Source organism: Phodopus roborovskii, unplaced genomic scaffold, assembly GCF_943737965.1.
Source record: "Phodopus roborovskii unplaced genomic scaffold, PHOROB, whole genome shotgun sequence".
Taxonomy (NCBI): domain Eukaryota; kingdom Metazoa; phylum Chordata; class Mammalia; order Rodentia; family Cricetidae; genus Phodopus; species Phodopus roborovskii.
In genome coordinates, this window is record NW_026125052.1 from 10,001,187 (window position 1) to 10,019,164 (window position 17,978).

At 39.6% G+C, this 17,978-nt stretch overlaps 1 protein-coding gene across 13 annotated transcripts in view; it reads left to right on the top strand.

Moving 5' to 3' along the window:
• The window catches only part of Spag9 (sperm associated antigen 9), a 117,463-nt gene extending 101,107 nt beyond the window's left edge, over nt 1-16,356 (top strand). For 7 of the 13 annotated variants that reach the window (XM_051198129.1, XM_051198365.1, XM_051198206.1 and 4 more), the window contains 7 exons: nt 719-867; nt 2,747-2,918; nt 4,722-4,835; nt 6,122-6,160; nt 7,036-7,212; nt 9,840-9,989; nt 15,589-16,356. In XM_051198129.1, the coding sequence (XP_051054086.1) occupies nt 719-867; nt 2,747-2,918; nt 4,722-4,835; nt 6,122-6,160; nt 7,036-7,212; nt 9,840-9,989; nt 15,589-15,704 (917 nt within the window). In that variant the 3' untranslated portion in view covers nt 15,705-16,356. The remainder of the gene's footprint in view (nt 1-718; nt 868-2,746; nt 2,919-4,721; nt 4,836-6,121; nt 6,161-7,035; nt 7,213-9,839; nt 9,990-15,588) is intronic. The other 6 variants (XM_051198284.1, XM_051198438.1, XM_051198593.1 and 3 more) reach the window with 1 other exon arrangement.
• Nucleotides 16,357-17,978: the final 1,622 nt, after the last annotated feature.

Consider the following 17,978-nt stretch of genomic DNA (forward strand, 5'->3'; position numbering starts at 1 on the left):
ATAGAAAAAGATTGGTCAACAGCAGTTATATTTATTCATTGTCTTGCCATTAGGAAAAAACTATAAACTGATAGCTGATTGTATACATATGCTGTGTCAGCCCTCAATATTTTTGGTTTCAGATTATAAATTAGAAATGTTCAGATTATATGCATAGTTCCTAACATGTTAGCAGTGAGTTGTCTTCAGTTTCTACCTAAAAGATTCAATCGAAGGGCAAGAAAGAGAGATATAATCCCCCAAATAACTCTATCTATTCTTCTTTATATATATTGTGTATATATACATGTTGGTAGAGATTGGACCCAGAGTCATGGATGTGGGGAACAAGTATTGTACTTCTAAGTTATGTTCTAAGCCCTAAGTCCATTCTAATTCTAAAAAGACTATCATTTTCAGATAACCTACAACAAATATGTCACATTACCACTCTTTTTTTTTTTTTTTGAAGCTAGGTCTCACTAAGTATTCTTGGTTTACCTATGACTTCCCAGTTCTGGGATTAAAGGTGTGCACCACCACACCACACTACATTACCACTGTAAAGCATGCTTTAAAGGGAATCCAGTTAGTGGGTGGCAGGTTGGAGTAGGTGTACCTTGTGATCTCTTCTAGCTTTATAACTTATACAGATAAAGGTACACTTAACATGTGGTACTGGAGTGCCTCATCAATAATAACCAGTGTGATTAACTATAATCTACTTCTTGTTTTAAAGATGGACAGTGGGACCTGTCAAACTATCACCTTTTAGACCTTGGACGTCCTCACCATTCCATACGATGCATGACTGTGGTACATGACAAAGTCTGGTGTGGCTATAGGAACAAAATCTATGTGGTTCAGCCAAAGGCTATGAAGATAGAGGCAAGTTAATCTACATTGTGTGTACATATGGAATTGGTATTCCCAAAGACTGGAAGACTAAATATTTCCAGCTTCTTGAGACTGCATTCCAGATCATTGTTTGAAAGCTTCAGATACAGTTTTAGATGTCTTAGTTTTCTCTTTTAGTTTACCTCCCTTGTCATTTTGGACTATGAAAGTAGGAAATGGTGGGGTTTGTTTGTTTTCTCTTTTAGCTGTTGTTGGTCTGGTTTTGTTTTTAAGGACAGAAGATTCACACATAAAGGTTTGTATGGTCTGTATATGTATCCATGTATGGGTATGTACTTTATTTGAATATTTGTTTTTGTTGCTGGGTTTTTTTTTTTTTTTGTTTTGTTTTGTTTTGTTTTGAGAGTGTTTCTCTACATATCACTGGCTATCCTAGGACTCACTGTGTCTACGAGGCTGGCCTCTAACTCAGAGAGCTGCTTGCCTCTGCCTCCTGAGTGCTGGAATTAAAGATTGCATACCATACCAGCCTGAATCTATAGTTCTTGATAGGTCTACTCATATAAGGGTCAGTTGAGAGGATTCCTAAGTTCCTTCTGTGTCTACCCCATCTATATTCAGACTCATTTGCTTATGTATCACAAATTGAGAAATATTACCAGCCTGGTCTACAAGAGCTAGTTCCAGGACAGTCTCCAAAGCCACAGAGAAACCCTGTCTCAAAACATCAAACAAAAAACAATTTCAATAGGAAAATTTTAAGGCAAAATTTCTATTTCTCTCTGCCCCATGTCTTTTTTTTTTTTTTTTTTCCCCTTTAGCAATCTCACAGTTAGACATCATAGCCCATCCCTGTAATCCTAACACTTGGGAGGCTAAGGTAGAAGGATTGTCACAAATCTGAGGCTAACATAGGCTACATATAGCAAGCTACATCTTATCTCAATAGCCACCCCTTCTGCCAACTACATTCCACAAGTAACCATTTGGTGTAGTGAGATATCCATCCACCCCACATAATAGTTTGGTATTTATTTTTCATGACTGTTCCTTATATAATAGTGTGGCTGCCTTTTAGTTTAGTTACCAATAGGATTTTACTTCTCATTGTGCTGTAGCAATGCCAAATCCTAGAATCACCATTTCTGAACACTGATACATAGTGTCACTGGCCAGCATTGTTAAATAAGGAAATATCCTGTATAGTGCTGAAGCCCAACACCACTTGGTTCTGTTGTTCTTGTCTCACTACTGGGAAAGAATCTCATTCTGTCCTTGATCTCACAGCAGCTCTTCTGTCTCATACTTCCAAGTGCTAAGAGTACATGTATCAGCACCATGCCCAAGTACCATTTCATCTTTTGTTCTTATTGCCATATGTATGTGTGTTACATTCTATGGTGGAAGAAGTCATGGAAGATAGATAATTTAGGCCCTTTAGTAAACAGTCTTCAGGGAGCTGGAGAGATGGCTCAGTGGTTCAGAACACTGGCTACTCTTCCAGAGGACCTGACTTCAATTCCCAGCAACCACATGATGGCTCACAACCATCTTTAATGAAATCTGGTGCCCTCCTCTGGCCTGTAGGAATTCATGCAAACAGAACACTGTATACATAATAAATAAATAAATAAATAAATATTTTAAAAATATATTTTTTAAAGCAATCTTCAGATTGTTGGGCAGATTAGCTATTTTAAAATAATTTCTTGTGTGACAAAAGTAATTTCATTAGCTGAGCAGTGGTGGCACAAGCCTTTAGTCCCAGCACTGGGGAAGCACAGATGGATCTTTGTGAGTTCAAGGTCAGCCTGGTCTACAAAGTGAATCCAAGACAGCCTGAGCTATACAGAGAAACCTTGTCTTGAAAAACAACAAAAATAATTTTATTATTAAACTTCTCTTGTAGAAATCATTTGATGCACACCCCAGGAAGGAGAGCCAAGTTCGGCAGCTTGCATGGGTGGGTGATGGTGTGTGGGTCTCCATTCGTTTGGATTCCACGCTCCGTCTCTATCATGCACACACATATCAACATCTCCAGGATGTGGACATTGAACCTTATGTAAGCAAAATGTTAGGTAAGCTTCCAAAGTGTTTTCTTTTCGAAAAACAGTGAGAATGCTTTATTTTTGTTTTATGCAGTGTTGTGGTACTAACTCAGGGTCTTGTGTATACTCAGCATATGGGCTACCACTCATCTATATCTCCATCCTCTTCTAATGCTCTGAGAAATCACTGAATAAGTTACCACATGAATAGTTAACTTTTATCACTGCAAGTAGCAGACAGATGCTCCAATGTATACTATGGTTCTTTTTTTTTGTTGTTTGTTTTAATTTTTATTTTACCTGTCGATCCCAGTGTGTACTGTGGTTCTTGACTATAACTTTTTTGTTTTGTTTTGTTTGTTTTTTGTTTTCAGCTTCTTGTTCCTTATCTCTTTTGATGACTTGGAACTCTGTCAATTTCTTTATCCTGATCACTCTCATCTTAGGCCAGGACTCTGTCCTTTTCCCCTTTAATAACCTTGTTTCCTAACTTGTCTCCCTGTTTCTATTCTACTCCATTCTCTACATAGTAAACAGTGTGTAAAGATTCATGTTGATAGACTTTTGCTCTAGCTTCTAGGCTGGGTGACATTTGGATCATCAGCAGGAGACTTCACATGGTCTAAACTAGCCTCATTGACAGGTTCTCACCCATTTCAGGGCCTTAATATATATTATGTATCCCCTGGCCTAGCCAGTTCTTCATGGTTTTGCTTACTTACTTGCCTCTGCCTCTCAAGAGCTGAGATGAAAGGTGTGCACCATCACACTTAGCCTATCTGTCATCTTCATAGGTTTAGCATTAGTGTAATTGCACCCATAGTATATTATTTCTGTTTATTGTTTGTACCCCAGAGATGAAATCTCAGGAAAGACAGGTTCTGTCTCTGGTGTTGCTCTCTGCTGTATTCTAACAACTAATGTGATGCTGTGTGACAACTAGGGATGTTATAAAGGATTTCCTTCGTGAGGAAAGAGTGACTCCTCTCAATGGTTTGTAACCTTTTAGGGGCCATTGACCAAAGAAGTTACTAGCTATGTGCTCTCTCCCAGCACAGTTTATTTTACTTTGACAATTGGTTAAAGATTCCTAGCTTAGGGATGGAGAGATGGATCAGTGGATACACTTGCTGCTCTTGCACAGGACCTGGGTTTGGTTCCCAAAACCACCACATAGCAATCAGCAAACATCTGTAACTCCAGTTCTAGGGGATCTGATACCCTCTTCTGGCCCTAGCAGGTACCAGGCATAAAAGTGGTACACATATATACATGCAGACAAAACACTCACAAAATAATCTCTAAAAAATATTTTTAAAAAAACAAAACACTTTTTAAAAGGATTCAGCTGGGCACTCACTCGGGAGGCAGAGGCAAGAGGATCTCTGTGAGTTCAAGGCCAGCATGGTCTACAGATCCAGTTCCAGGACAGGCTCCAAAACAATACAGAGAAACCCCATCTCAAAAAACAATCAAACAAAAAAAAAAAAAATGCTTTGATTTTGAGCTGAGCATTATGGGGCCCACCCACAACCCCAGTACTTGTAATCGCACCATTTATGAGGCAAAGGTAGAGGGCTCACAAGGTCAAGATTATCCTTTGCTACATACCTACCTAGGCACATAAAACTTCTCTCTCTCTCTCTCTCTCTCTCACACACACACACACACACACACACACACACACACACACACTCACACGAGTTTGCTTTAATGTATACCTTTCCAGCAAACTTTTCTCTTTGTTGTTTTAAAGCCAGAGACTCCTGGGGATTTGGAATCTGAAATGTTCTAGTTTCTCAATAAACTGTTCTTCCTCTCCTTCCCCTATAGGTACTGGAAAACTGGGCTTCTCTTTTGTGAGGATAACAGCTCTTATGGTGTCTTGCAATCGTTTGTGGGTGGGGACAGGAAATGGTGTCATTATCTCCATCCCATTGACAGAAAGTAAGTATATTTTAAAATAACTGTCACAAGTCAAAGAATTGCAACAAGTAGTGGTACCCAGAATTCAGACTGAAGGAATTGTTTAGATTTTGGCAAGTCTGTGACAACACAGAAATCGGTTTACAAACTACAGAATCAGCTTGTAAGTATCTGAACCCGAGTCCATATTTCAGGGTTCTTACTGGAGGAAAGTCTTTTTCTCAATTCAGAGGTCACAACCCTATTTCATCTTTGAAATAAAATATCCATCTCTCTTCAGCTTTATTATACCAGTATTCAGAAACACTACATTTCATTGATCATAGTTTACACTCTAGCTAATAGTTATGTCTATTCCATTTGTTGTATTTGAGGGTTTTTTTTTTTTTTGTTTCTTTTTTTTTTTTGTTTTTAACTTGTGGGAGAAGCCTCAGGAGATCACTGAGCCTTTTCTTGTACTGAAGACAAGCTGTCTGTTTGAAAGGAATGTGCTTTATTGTTTTGAAGGAAAAAAATGTACATTGTATGTTCCTCATATGATATTCTATTACATTGAAGTGTTTTGGTGTTGCAAAATGCACAGGCAAGGAATTGTTTGGGAGAAGAAAATGCCTGAAGTCTATCAAATAGGTTATAAATTCCCTTGTTCAGTGGAAGGGAAGAAACACCAAAAGGTGAATTTGGATCCCTTTAAAAAAAAAATCTATATTCTCAATCTCCTTGTTTTTGTGCATAGGTCTATATATTCAGAACATGCTTTTCTCTCTCCTTTTTTTTTTTTTTTTTTTTTTTTCTTTTTCTTTTTTGAGGCAGGGTTTCTCTGTAGCTTTGGAGCCTGTACTAAAACTCACTCTATAGATATCAGGCAGGCCTGGAACTCACAGAGATCCATCTGCCTCTGCCTCCCAAGTGCTGGGATTAAAGGTGTGTGCCGCCAACACCCCGCCAGAGTACTGCTTAAAACCTAAGACATTTCAAGAGGTCTGGATTACCTTCTCTCCTTAAAAAGAGTTGCATTTTAGCCTAATTATTTAAAGGTGGTTTCTTGGGGGTAGACTGAGAGAGAATGTTAGTATGCACTCCACATTCATTTTCCATTTCAGTGGAATGGCTTCATGAAATAAGTCATCATTTTTTGAGCAGAGTCATTTGTAGAGGCCTTGGAAATCACATTATTATTTGGTGTTCTGCCAGGTTGGCATAATTTGGTAGGGCCACATAGAAGAAGCTGAGTGGCAGCTCACAGTAACGCTTCTCCTTCCTGTCGTGCACCTCCCCATGTCCCCTCTCCTCCTTTCTCACTTTAGCCGTAATCCTCCACCAGGGACGTTTACTGGGGCTGAGGGGTAAGTGCAGATCCGGAACCAAACTTCTTCCTGGCTTCTTGGAGCCACTGTGAGGCTGTCTCCTCCTCTCTAGAACACCCTCTTGAATGTTGTCAGTGTCACCCACTTGCAGTCACTGCATCGCAGCAGGCCTTTTTGTTTTGTTTTTTTACTTTAAACATTTATTACATAGCCACCAACTGCTCAGCAGCTTAGTCTATTGGTCATCTTTTGTTGCAGCTAAACTTTCTTTCAGACTTGGTTTTCCTTCCAATAAAAACATGAAACATCTCTTAAAACTGTCATTAATCTACATTATTTACTCTTATTACCGATCATGTTTCTTTCATTCACTTACCCGTGGAAGCAGGGGAATTTTGTAAGTCTGGCCATTGTATAGGAATCCAGCAAACCATCGCCAGCCTGGCATAAATGCAAGCTGCTTTATGGTGATGCCTGGGATATTTGAAGCAAAGCTTTCCTACCCCTACCATGGGGAAAATATCAGAAGATGAACTATAAAGATCTTATTTAAGAATATACCTATGTACTTTAGTCTATAATGCTTAATTTCCTTTAATAAGGACTAAAACACAAAACGAAATAGATTTAACTATGATTTAATTCTGTTTTGTTTACTGTGATGGTTTCCTTCATGTTAATAGAAGCTTAGTTATTGCTAGACTGGCAAAATCCCCTACTCCATTACTGAGGTACTTAAAAATAACTAGCATGCTGTATCTCTTTCCAGCTTTGCCTTGAGCTGGCGTTGCTGCACTTATGTTATCTCAGCTGGCTGTAGCTCTTAGATAATATCATAAGGATTAACCAGTAACCTCTGGCATCAGTACTGTTTTCTAGAGGAAAATACTTGCTATTTGGTTTTTCTCTTGCAGCAAATAAAACCTCAGGGGCTCCAGGTAATCGTCCTGGAAGTGTAATCCGTGTATATGGTGATGAAAACAGTGATAAAGTGACTCCAGGGACATTTATACCCTACTGTTCAATGGCACATGCACAGCTTTGTTTCCACGGACATCGGGATGCTGTGAAATTCTTTGTGGCAGTCCCAGGTGAGTTAGATTATTCTGTTGCAATATCCATATGATTATGTCTGTCTTCCTTGTGTTTTACCAACAATATACCCACAATTTCAATACAATACATAAAGAAGTTCTATAATGGAGATGTGATTGTAGTAAAATAGATTACTTGAATGGAGTTACTTTGCAATCCCTCCCCTACTCCCTAAAACAGATATTTTGGAGGTATTGCTTACTTTTGAAAATCAGTGGTAATATTTGTCACAGTATATTAGTCAAAGTAATCATTGACTATATAGTGAATGAGGCCAGCCCAAAACACCAGTTTCCCTACATAACAGACTGGCTTGGAACTCACTGTATAGCTCAGGTTGCTTTTGAGTTTTCATTTCTCCTAACACAACCTCCTAGGTGCTGTATCCTATGTGCATCACCATACCTGGCCCACAGCAGACTGTGTGTGTGTGTTATGTATATTCACATATATATGCATGCCTGTGTGTGAAGGCTGGGGTCAGTGTCAGGTGCTTTCCTTAATTGCTCTCCACCATATTTTTTTGAGAGTCCTTCATTGAATCCAGAACTCACTGATTAGCTAGACTAGCCGGTTGGTGAGCTCCATGAATTACCTGTCTGCACACCCACTATCTGTGTACATATCTGCATCTGCACACTCAGTACCAGTAAGTACTGGGCCCACCTTGCCCAACTTTTTATGTACACACTGGAGATCTAAGCTCAAGTCTTAAGTTGTGCATTGGGCACTATATTTAGTGAGCCACCCCATCCCCCAATGTTGAACTTTCTCATTGCTTATGTGGAAGATTTTTCTTTTGGAGTATAAATCTAAAAGTGGAATTAATAAATCTGTTGTTAATATGCCAATTAGCTATAAAGATGAATGCTTGGCCTTCTTTTGCAGACTCTACTGTAGAATTGTTTCTAGCAGGCTTTATGGATTCCAGAGTAAGCTTGACTAATTCAGTAATGAAGTCCTACAGGGATCCATTATACCACCCCATGCCCACCTGGCACCCCATCTACTTTCAACTAAAATTTTAAGTTTGTAGTGTATCACATCATTGTGTCCTACTAGTTCCTAGAGGCATCTGGTCTATGAGATTTTGCAAAGGACAGCAGATGCTGAAAAAAGTATCCCATAGTCAAAGCTTGCTTTATCCCTTTCTCACACACATATACACACCACCCACAATTCTTGGGATCGGACATTGGCCTCACACATGCTAGGCAAGCACTCTGCTTCTGAGCTATGTCCCCAGCCCACAGTCAAAGCTCTCTAAGAGGAATGTCTTGGAGACTGCAGTTGTTCATAGTGTGAATAGTATGTACAGATTTCTCTCTTCTCTGCCATTTCATTTCAAAGATTCTACCTTAGAATTTGAACTTTAGAACAAATGGCACATTTAGCAGCAATTTTATTTGCATGGTCTATAATAAAAATAAGACATACTTTTCTTAACCATGGAAGAAAAAGACATAAATTTGAAATATTTAAATATTATGACTATTATATTACTTTTCTGTTGCTGTAATAAAATACCATGACCAAGACAACTTATAGAAGAAAGAGTTCTAGAAGGTTGGGGACCATAATAGTAGGGACAGTATGACAGCAGGAAGCTGAGAAATCACAACTTTCCTTCCTTCCTTCCTTCCTTTCATTCATTCATTCTTTCTTTCTTATCTGGTTTTGTTGTTGTTTGTTTGAGACATGATTTCGCTGTGTAGCCCTAGCTGTCGTGAAGTTATGTAGACCAGGCTGGCCTTGAACTCACAGAGATCTTGCTATCTCTGCTTATGAGTACTGGGATTAAAGGCATGTGTCACCATGCTGGACCTCAGATTACATCTTTAACTGCAGCCATGAATCAGAGAAAGTAAGTGGAAAGTAGAGCAAAGCTATGAACTCTCCTACCCCTAGTAAGGTGCTTTCTCTAACAAAGCTACACCACCTTCCTAAATAGTGCCACCACAAATATGCCAATTACTAGGCTCAAGTGGATAATTTTCTGTCTTAAATACAAATGTTTACCTTGAAGAGGGAAACTTTCTATTGTTCCTCAGGTCATAAAGTAGAACAATGTAGTGTGGAGAAGGTAACTAACATCCACCTTACCATACACATGTCCCACACTGGACTTTGAAGATCATCTTTTCCTGTTTACTATGAAATTGGTTTACTCAAGATTTTTAAATTAGGCTCTTAAAAACTTCATGTAATGGTTTTCTGATAATATAAAGCCTCAGTGTTCCTAATACCTTGCTACTATATACTGAAGAAAGGGAGTGGTAAATAAATATTTACCTTTCATTATTTAACTTTTTTGAGGCTGTATTTCACTGCATCCTTAGCAGACCTTAAATTCACTACATTGAGCAGGCTGGCATTCAACTCACAGAAATACTCCTGCCTCTGCTTCCTGAGCCCTTAGATTAAAGGCAACCAGGACATTGCCCAGCTTAACTTTATTGAGTCAAGATATCTTTAGCCTGTACTAGCCTTGAACTCATGACTGTCACACCCTTCCTAGTGCTACAATTACAGTCATGAGTCAACCATTTAACTTTGAAAAGGTAAAGTAAAAAGCTGCATCTGTGATAAGTAACACTCACTGTTCCATTTCTGTATAAAATAGGTCAGGTCATTAGCCCACAAAGTGGTAGTGGTGGAGCAGATCTAATAGCAGACAAAGCAGGGTCATCTGCACAGGAGCCCAGCAGCCAGCCACCCTTGAAGTCTATGCTTGTCATCAGTGGGGGAGAAGGCTACATTGACTTCCGGATGGGTAAGTCTTTGCTTCTGTGAGGTCAGTTTCCAATGTGCTCTGTGAGTTGAGTTTTCACCCACAGTAAATAAGAAATCACTCTGATAATAACTTCTAAACTCTCTATTTTACTTGAAGATATTTTTTCATGTTTTCCTGTCTATACATATAGTATATGTATTTCTTTCACACCAAAAAGTATTCATTTGAAAGAGCATTATAAATTGCAAATGGTTATGTTAAATAAGGTTTGTGTGAAGAGCTGAAGAATTGTAATCATAAGATCTTGAACAAACTATCTACTCTCCCAGAACTTGTTTTCTCACCCACAAAATGAAGAAATAAAAATACTTCATAAAATGTTGTTTATTTTATTTCAAAATTATTTATCTGTTCACTTTCTCACCTTGTGCCTGTCATCTTTAAACTTAAAATGTGGAAACAAATCAATTGCTAGGTTTTTTGTTTGTTTGTGGGGGTTTTTGTTGTTGTTTGTTTTGTTTTCTTGTCTTTTTGAGACAAGGTCTCTCTATTATGCTGTCCTAGAACTGGTTCATGTAGACCAGGCTGTCCTCAGACTCACAGAACTCACCTGCCTCTGTCTCCCAAGCACTGGGATTAAAGGCGCGTGATACCACCGCTGCTTCTTTCTGATAGATTTTATAGAAGAGTACAGAGCTGAGGTTGTTAACAAGTTAAGATGTAAATGCTCTGGTGGAGAGTCGTTGTTCTTCTTATGGTGGGAAGATAAGGTAGATGAGAATGGATGTCAAATAGTAGTAGCAAGGATTACATTAGGACAGGAACTGGTGAGGGTGAAGATTAGTGGTTCCTAGCTTTTTTTTAAAATGGCTTAACTGAGGTGATTTTGTTTCATTTGTTTATGGTATAGGGTTTGTTTGTTTGTTTGTTTTCAGGGTTAGGCATTGAAACTAGGACTTTATGCATGTTAGACAAATATTTTAACAATGAGCATGTCATACCCCCAGCTTACTAAAGACTTTAAAAAGTGAAACCATATTAGTTAAAGAACATCATTTGAAAAGATGAGAGCAGAGAGTATAAATTTCTCTAGAAAGGAAGATGAGGTGAGTTATAGAAGACTTGTCGTATACTGTATATACTTGTGGGTGTTTAGCAGAAAGAAGAAAAAAGATATAGAAAATATTTTCCTAAGTATCTTAGTTTGGGTTTCTATTGTTGTGAAGAGGCACCATGAACACAACAACTGTTGTAAAGGAAAGCACTTAATTGGGGCTGTCTTACAGTACAGAGGTAGCAGGATGCACATGGACAGACATGGTACTGCTAAGAGGCAGAGAGAATAAGCCACTGGGCCTGACTTGAGCATGTGAAATCTCAATGCCCACCCCATGAGACACTTCCTCCAACAAAGTCATACCTCCAATACTACTCCTCATGAGTTGGGGGTGAGGGGGCATTTTCCTTCAGACCACCACACCAAGTAAAATTTGTGCTTATCTTCCAAGCAAAGGAAAATTGCAGGATTTGACATGGAGAAGTAATGTGGTTAGAATTGGGGAGAAGGTATTTAGGTTCAAGATAAGAGATACAGAAATGAGTTAGAAAAAGTAGAGATCTAAGTCAATTGGTGACAGTGGAGACAGAAGGAGCTTGATGAAGAATCAGTCTTCAGCCAGTAGATGTGGAGAGTCATGTGTTCACTCAGTGCACCATCTAAATGGAAGCAGCCTGAAGTCAGGGAAGGAAAACCAAGTGCTCTACAAATAGATGTTGGCGCACTACAAAGAAACACGCTAGTCTAATAAGAGTCTTGTAATTTCATGGTTTCTCAAATAAGCTATTAAATGTTTATAGAGAATGTAATGAAGATATCACAGTAGAAAATGTAGTGTCTTATCAGTGACAGATCGCCACATATGGTCAGTATAAACCAGAACAGGCTGTGAGGCAGAGGTATCAATGTAAAGTTTAGAGATGGTACCAGCAAGAGCAGCAAAGTTTCAAAGCATTTCAGATAATTGAGTACTGGCACAGGAATGTTTTATGGAAAGGAATTGTCGGGATTCTCCTTAGCTAAGGTGATTTTTTTTTTTTTTTAGCTTTTTCTTGGAGTGTATCGTGGCAGTTGGAATCATACTAAAGAATATTCTAGTCAAGTCTGCAGTTTTCCACTAAGTGCTTTCCATTGCAAATTCTGAAAATGGCATAAAAATTGCTTAACCAGATTTGGCCATAGCTCTAGTAATCCAGGCTGGAAAATACACTTGTTTTTTAAGTAAATGCTAATATTAATAATGAATGTGTTGGTTTTAGGAACAAAACATGGTAGGGAACATACACCTTTATTATCAGTACCCTGGGAGGCATAGACAAGTAAGAGCCTGAGCTACATAGTGAGTTCTAGGACATCAGGATACAAAGTGAACCACTGTCTTAAAAAATGAAAACAATAACAACAGAAACACCTTGAATTTAATCTTGCTGCTTTTCTTATTCACTTTTTGTGATGTTTTAACAGTAAGGGATTTATTTATTAGAGTAGTAAAGACTAAACTTAAATTAAAAGATATAGGGACCTTGGGGAACAACAAGTCATCAAAACAGCCCAGAAAGCAAGAAACCATAAATCTTTGTCTCAGCCACTTAGTTTTCACCATTGTAGTTTGCTTTTGTTGTGTTGTTTTTTTGAAATAAGGTTTCACTGTGTGTCCCTGCTGGCTTGCAATTGACTGTCTAGATCAGGTTAGCCTGGAATTCACTGAAGTTTGACCACCTTTGCCTCCCGAGTGCCAGGATTAAAGACATACTCCAAAATACTTGGCTCGTTGTAATTTTTTTTTATTGTTTTTTATTTTATGTGCATTGGTGTTGGGTCCCCTGGAGCTGTAGTTACAGACAGTTGTGAGCTGCCATGTGGGTGCTAGGAATTGAACCCGGATCCTCTGGAAGAGTAGTTAATGCTCCCCGGTAATTTTTTTTAAATTTAAGAGCCAAACTTGAAGAAAGAAGGCAAAGAGACATCTCCCGCGCTCGCCAGGTCTGTGCCACCCGTCCACTAGCTCCCTGCACTAACGCTGCCAACAAGCCGACATGCTGCCGAGATTGGGCGGCCCTGCACTGTCGCTGCCCCTGCTGTGGCTTCTGCTGCTGCTGGGCGCCCAGGTCCTGTTGCACTGGCCCCCAGCCCCACCAGCCCTGCGCTGAGCTGGGGCAAGAACCTGGCTGTGCCTGCTGCTCTATTACCCAGATGCTGAGTTGCTACCCCAGTCCAGGCTCCCAGCTGCCCTTGAAGGCGCTGGTCAGTTGCACTGGTACCTATGAAGAGTCGTGTGGGCCCCACCCCACAGCAGATTGCAGACAATAGTGATGGGAGGCCTCGAGGAGAATCATGTGGATGCGGCCATGAACATGCTGGGAGGTGGGAGCAATGCTGTCCAGAAGCTCCTCAAATCAAGCATAAAGGAGCTGGCTGTGTTCCGAGAGAAGGTCGCGGAACAGCACCGGCAGATGGGCAAAGGCGACAAACACCACCTCAGCCTGGAGGAGCTCAAGAAGCTGCGGCCACCTCCTGTCAGGACATCTTGCCAGCAGGAATTGGACCAAGTCCTGGCCTGGAATGTATCTCCACCATGCGTCTTCCAGATGACCAGGGTCAACTGGAGCACTTTACTCTTACATATTCCCAACTGTGACAAGCATGGCCTGTACTACCTGAAGCAATGCACGGTGTCTCTGAATAGACAACGCGGGGAGTGCTGGTGCTTGAACCCCAATACCGGGAAGCTGATCCAGGGAGTCCCCCCATTCGGGGAGACCCGGAATGCCATCTGTTCTACAGAGAGCTGCAGGAGGCTGGTGGGGCTCATGCCCAGAGGGTGCAGGAAAGCACAGCCAGCCTGTGCCTGGCTTCCATGCCCAAACACCCGCTTGGGTGACGGTGTGGAGTTTTGCCACATGTATTTATATTTGGAAAGACACACACTGAGCTCAGAAGCCCCTGCCCCCTCCCCAGCTGCAAATAACCTGTACCTCCATTCCTACTTGTATTAGGGAGAGGAAGGGTGGCATTGGGGGTGCCAGGGACAGGCTTGGGAATGAGGAAAGACATTTTTATTTTTGAACCCCTGTGCCTCTTTTAGTTAAGATTAAAGAAAGGAAAAATTAAAAAAAAAAAAAAAATGGTGGAGCTCTGGCTGCTCCTTCAGAGGACCCATGTTTATTCCCAACACCCACATGAAGGCTTTCTCCAGTTCCATAGGATCTGACTCCTTCTTCTGGCCTTCATAGACATACAGGCAAAACACCCATACACATAAAATAAAAATAAATAAAACTTTAAAAACCAAAACAAAAAAGCGCCAAACTTATTTTTCTTAAATGTATGGTTATATTTTAGTTAGAGAAACTGACTTTTGACCTGAGGATGCACTCCATATTTTGACATTGCTGTGAAAAAGTCGGCGGGGGTGGGAGAGATGGTAAGAGAAAATGGCTTGCATAGAAAAGTGCATATACTCAGTTACTTCTCTTCCTCTATTTCTAGTCAATGATGCCATTTTCTTCTGCTAAGTTCAAATGGGAGCATTACAAAATCCCAGTGTATCAGTGAAATACCTCTGTTTCTTAGTGTGCACATTTTTAGAATTCCACTGAAGAATTCATCCCACTAAACAAGTTGTCAGCTAGATTGTACCAGAATAACCTTGCTCTGCACAGCAGAGCTGACTCCTGCAAGCTCGTGGACAGGAGCAGCAGTGCCTGTTTGGCACTCAGGGCCTCAGCTGGAGAACTTTACCCCTGGTCACCAAGAATCAGCATGACATCCTGAGCCTTAGTAAGGTCCATATTTGTACTTTCTCAGTTTGAAATAGGAGAGAGTAGAATATCCATTTTAGACAAACAGAAGTGAGCATGTTTCCAATTTCTCATCTCCCGTTTCTGTTACCATTAGTGAACAGACATATTATGGTGACTGTCCAGCATAGTATTGTGAACTAGCTCTCATGAATAAAAGAAAAAAGGGATTCCATAAATGAGGCAGGGCAATGGTTTGAGTGAAGATTCAGACTCTGGTGTTTTTTTGTCATTACAGTGTGTGTGTGTGTGTGTGTGTGTGTGTGTGTATGTGTGTGCATGTGTGTATATATATGCTTGTGTGTGCAAGCATATGCTATATAATATGGAGATCAGAAGACCATTTGCATGAATATGTTATCTCCTTTCATCATGTGGTGGCAAAAGCTTTTACCTACTAAGCCATTTCATTGATTACTGGCTCTTTACTTATTTTTTCATTTTTGTGTGCATGCATTCGTGTGTGTGTGTGTGTGTGTGTGTGTGTGTGTGTGTGTGTGTGTGCGAGCGCGCGCGCACCCCCTTGGAAGTCAGAAGAGGAAATCAGATCCCCTAGATGGTATTGAGCTGCCCAGCATGGGTGCTCAGAACCAAGCTGAGGTTCTCTGGAAGACTACCAAGTACTCTTACTCTTTGAGCCATCTCTCTAGCTCCCTGGTATTCTTTCCTGTGTTCTCTGCACTGGAAATCAGACATATTCATGGGCTAATTATGAGTCCAGTTCTCATCATTCTGTGTTTTCTGCACTTAAGCTAACTTCAGTTTCCTTATGATCCATTAGGTGATGAAGGTGGAGAATCTGAACTTCTTGGAGAGGATCTTCCACTGGAACCTTCCGTCACCAAAGCAGAAAGGAGTCACCTGATAGTGTGGCAAGTGATGTGCGGCAATGAATGAGTCCATAAGAGACAGGTGGAGATGAGGAAGCTGCCTCTTCTGCATGTTTTATTTCCCTTCCCCCTTATTTAATGCTTTTTTTTTTTTTTTTGTGAAAGATGTTTCACTGCATAATATGTGAGCATTTTTTTTCCAGTTACCTTTATATTACAAAATCTGTCTGTCCTATGGTAACAATACAGAGGAAGAGCAAGCTAGTTTACTGCACAGTGTTAATAGGCAATTTCAGTATATCATGAACAAATCAAAGAATGTTTACTTTCTGCAAACTGGTGAATTACAGAAAGCAATCCAGATGTGGTTTTCTCTGCCACAGTAATGTCACTCACGTAATTGATAAGGTCACTTTTTAGCTATCACTAATAATGGAACTAATGGAAAAGACTTAATAAATGAAACTGTACCATGAAGTACAATAGTTTTCCCAATGTATTATAGAACTGACACACTAATAACAGATGGATTATCAAGATTTATAAAACTGTCCCAAGAGGGCTAAAAGCTAACTGTAAATTCCTTTAACTTTCACTTTCAATTCTGACAAATCTTGTTTATATGGTATATAAAACTTTGTTTTCATCAGATTTGGGGGGTTTTATATTAAAGAAATTAAGGCTACACTATTTAAATAAAAATTTTTGTTCCTATCTCATTAGAACTCTAAAGTTTATGAATTCAGCCTGCTTCTCTGCATAGTCTCATTTTTAGACTAGTTTCACCCATTTTCATACTGACATTTAAGAAATGTATTATTTGAAGTTTAGGAAATATTCTGGGAAGCTTAAAGGGCACTTCAATACTGGGAGGATGTTCTAAGACGAAATTGTGTTTTGTACTCCTTGTCCTAGAGGATGGTAGTAGTTGAGTTTTTTCCATTGAAAAAAGGTGCCTGTTAGCCAGATGTTCCTAGGCTGCTCTAACCCTGTTAAGGAGGGCACACTGTGGTGGCTGTGGATTCAACCTCATTAGCTGAGTGCAGAATAATTAAGAAGGCTGATCTATTTTGTCATGTATAAACTAACAAACAGCTAGTGCTTGCTTAGTATCAGTGACACTTCAGCGCTTGCACCCTCGTCAGCTTAAAACACTGTTTTCAAAGGGAAACACTGCAGAGCGAACAAAGCCAGCATTAATCATTTCATTCTCGGCATCCATTTGAAAAAAAGTGGGTTTAAATCTAATTTTAACTGATAACCTTATGAGTTTTCAAAAACCATCATACGATATGTTTTTTCCTCTCTTAAGCTTCGTGAAAATATATGATTTACCATTTCTTACCCCACTGCTACAGGCAAAATTAAACATAATTCTATGTGCCATTTTAAAAATAAAAACATACAAGAAACAGGTCCTCTGGTCATTGGAAGGACCAGACCACTTCATGGACAAGAAATCAAACACAGGTCTCTAATTATCTCAGCATTCTTAGGTAGCAGGGGACTTTTTCCCCCAGACAGTGACACAAAGATATCTATCTGTAAAAAGTATACCAGTGAATTTTTTGCCTATATGTGATTAGGCTAGATCCTAAAACACATGGGACTTAATGAGCATGGGAGGCTTTTGTATCAATAAGCACATTGGGCACACTCTAAAATTGTGGGCCCTGTACATTTTAAAAGAAAAACACCTGTTTTGATAAAGCTGTATAGAGGATAATATTTTGTTTGATCTACACATTCATTTTTCTTCAGAGCTGACCACTTTTCCATAACTTGTTTGCTATATCTTTATTTTAAGTATGAGTCATTTGAGGCAAATACTTTAAAAAGGCTTTTTGGAAATATTATATAAATTCATAAGGAGACACCCAAGTTTTGGGGAGTTTTAATCCCAAGAAGTAAGTGTCCCAGAATCAGATGCCTCACCGTTGTCCAGAATGTTTATGTGGTCCGGTGTAGCTCAGGAAACCAGAAGCTAAAGAAGAAACGTGCAAATGCGTTGTTACCCTGGTTATAATTTTTCTTTGAAACTTAATGACATTAACTTCACTCACAGACTGTAGGTGTGTGGTGATTTTAGCTCAAGATCCCAAATTACTGTGGCCCTGTGGACTAATTTCAAGGACTAGAGAGAGCAGACACACTTGTGCAGCTTGTTTTAAGAGCTGTGCTTATATTTATAATTTTGTTTCTCTTCCTCTTTCCCCCCATAACATATATATTCTTGTGATGTTTATTTTGGTCAAGGGGGTAATCTTTGGAAGAAATACCAGGAAGTAAGCTGCTTGCAAATAGTAAAGGGTATAAACTGTCATAGCCTCCACAAGGCAGA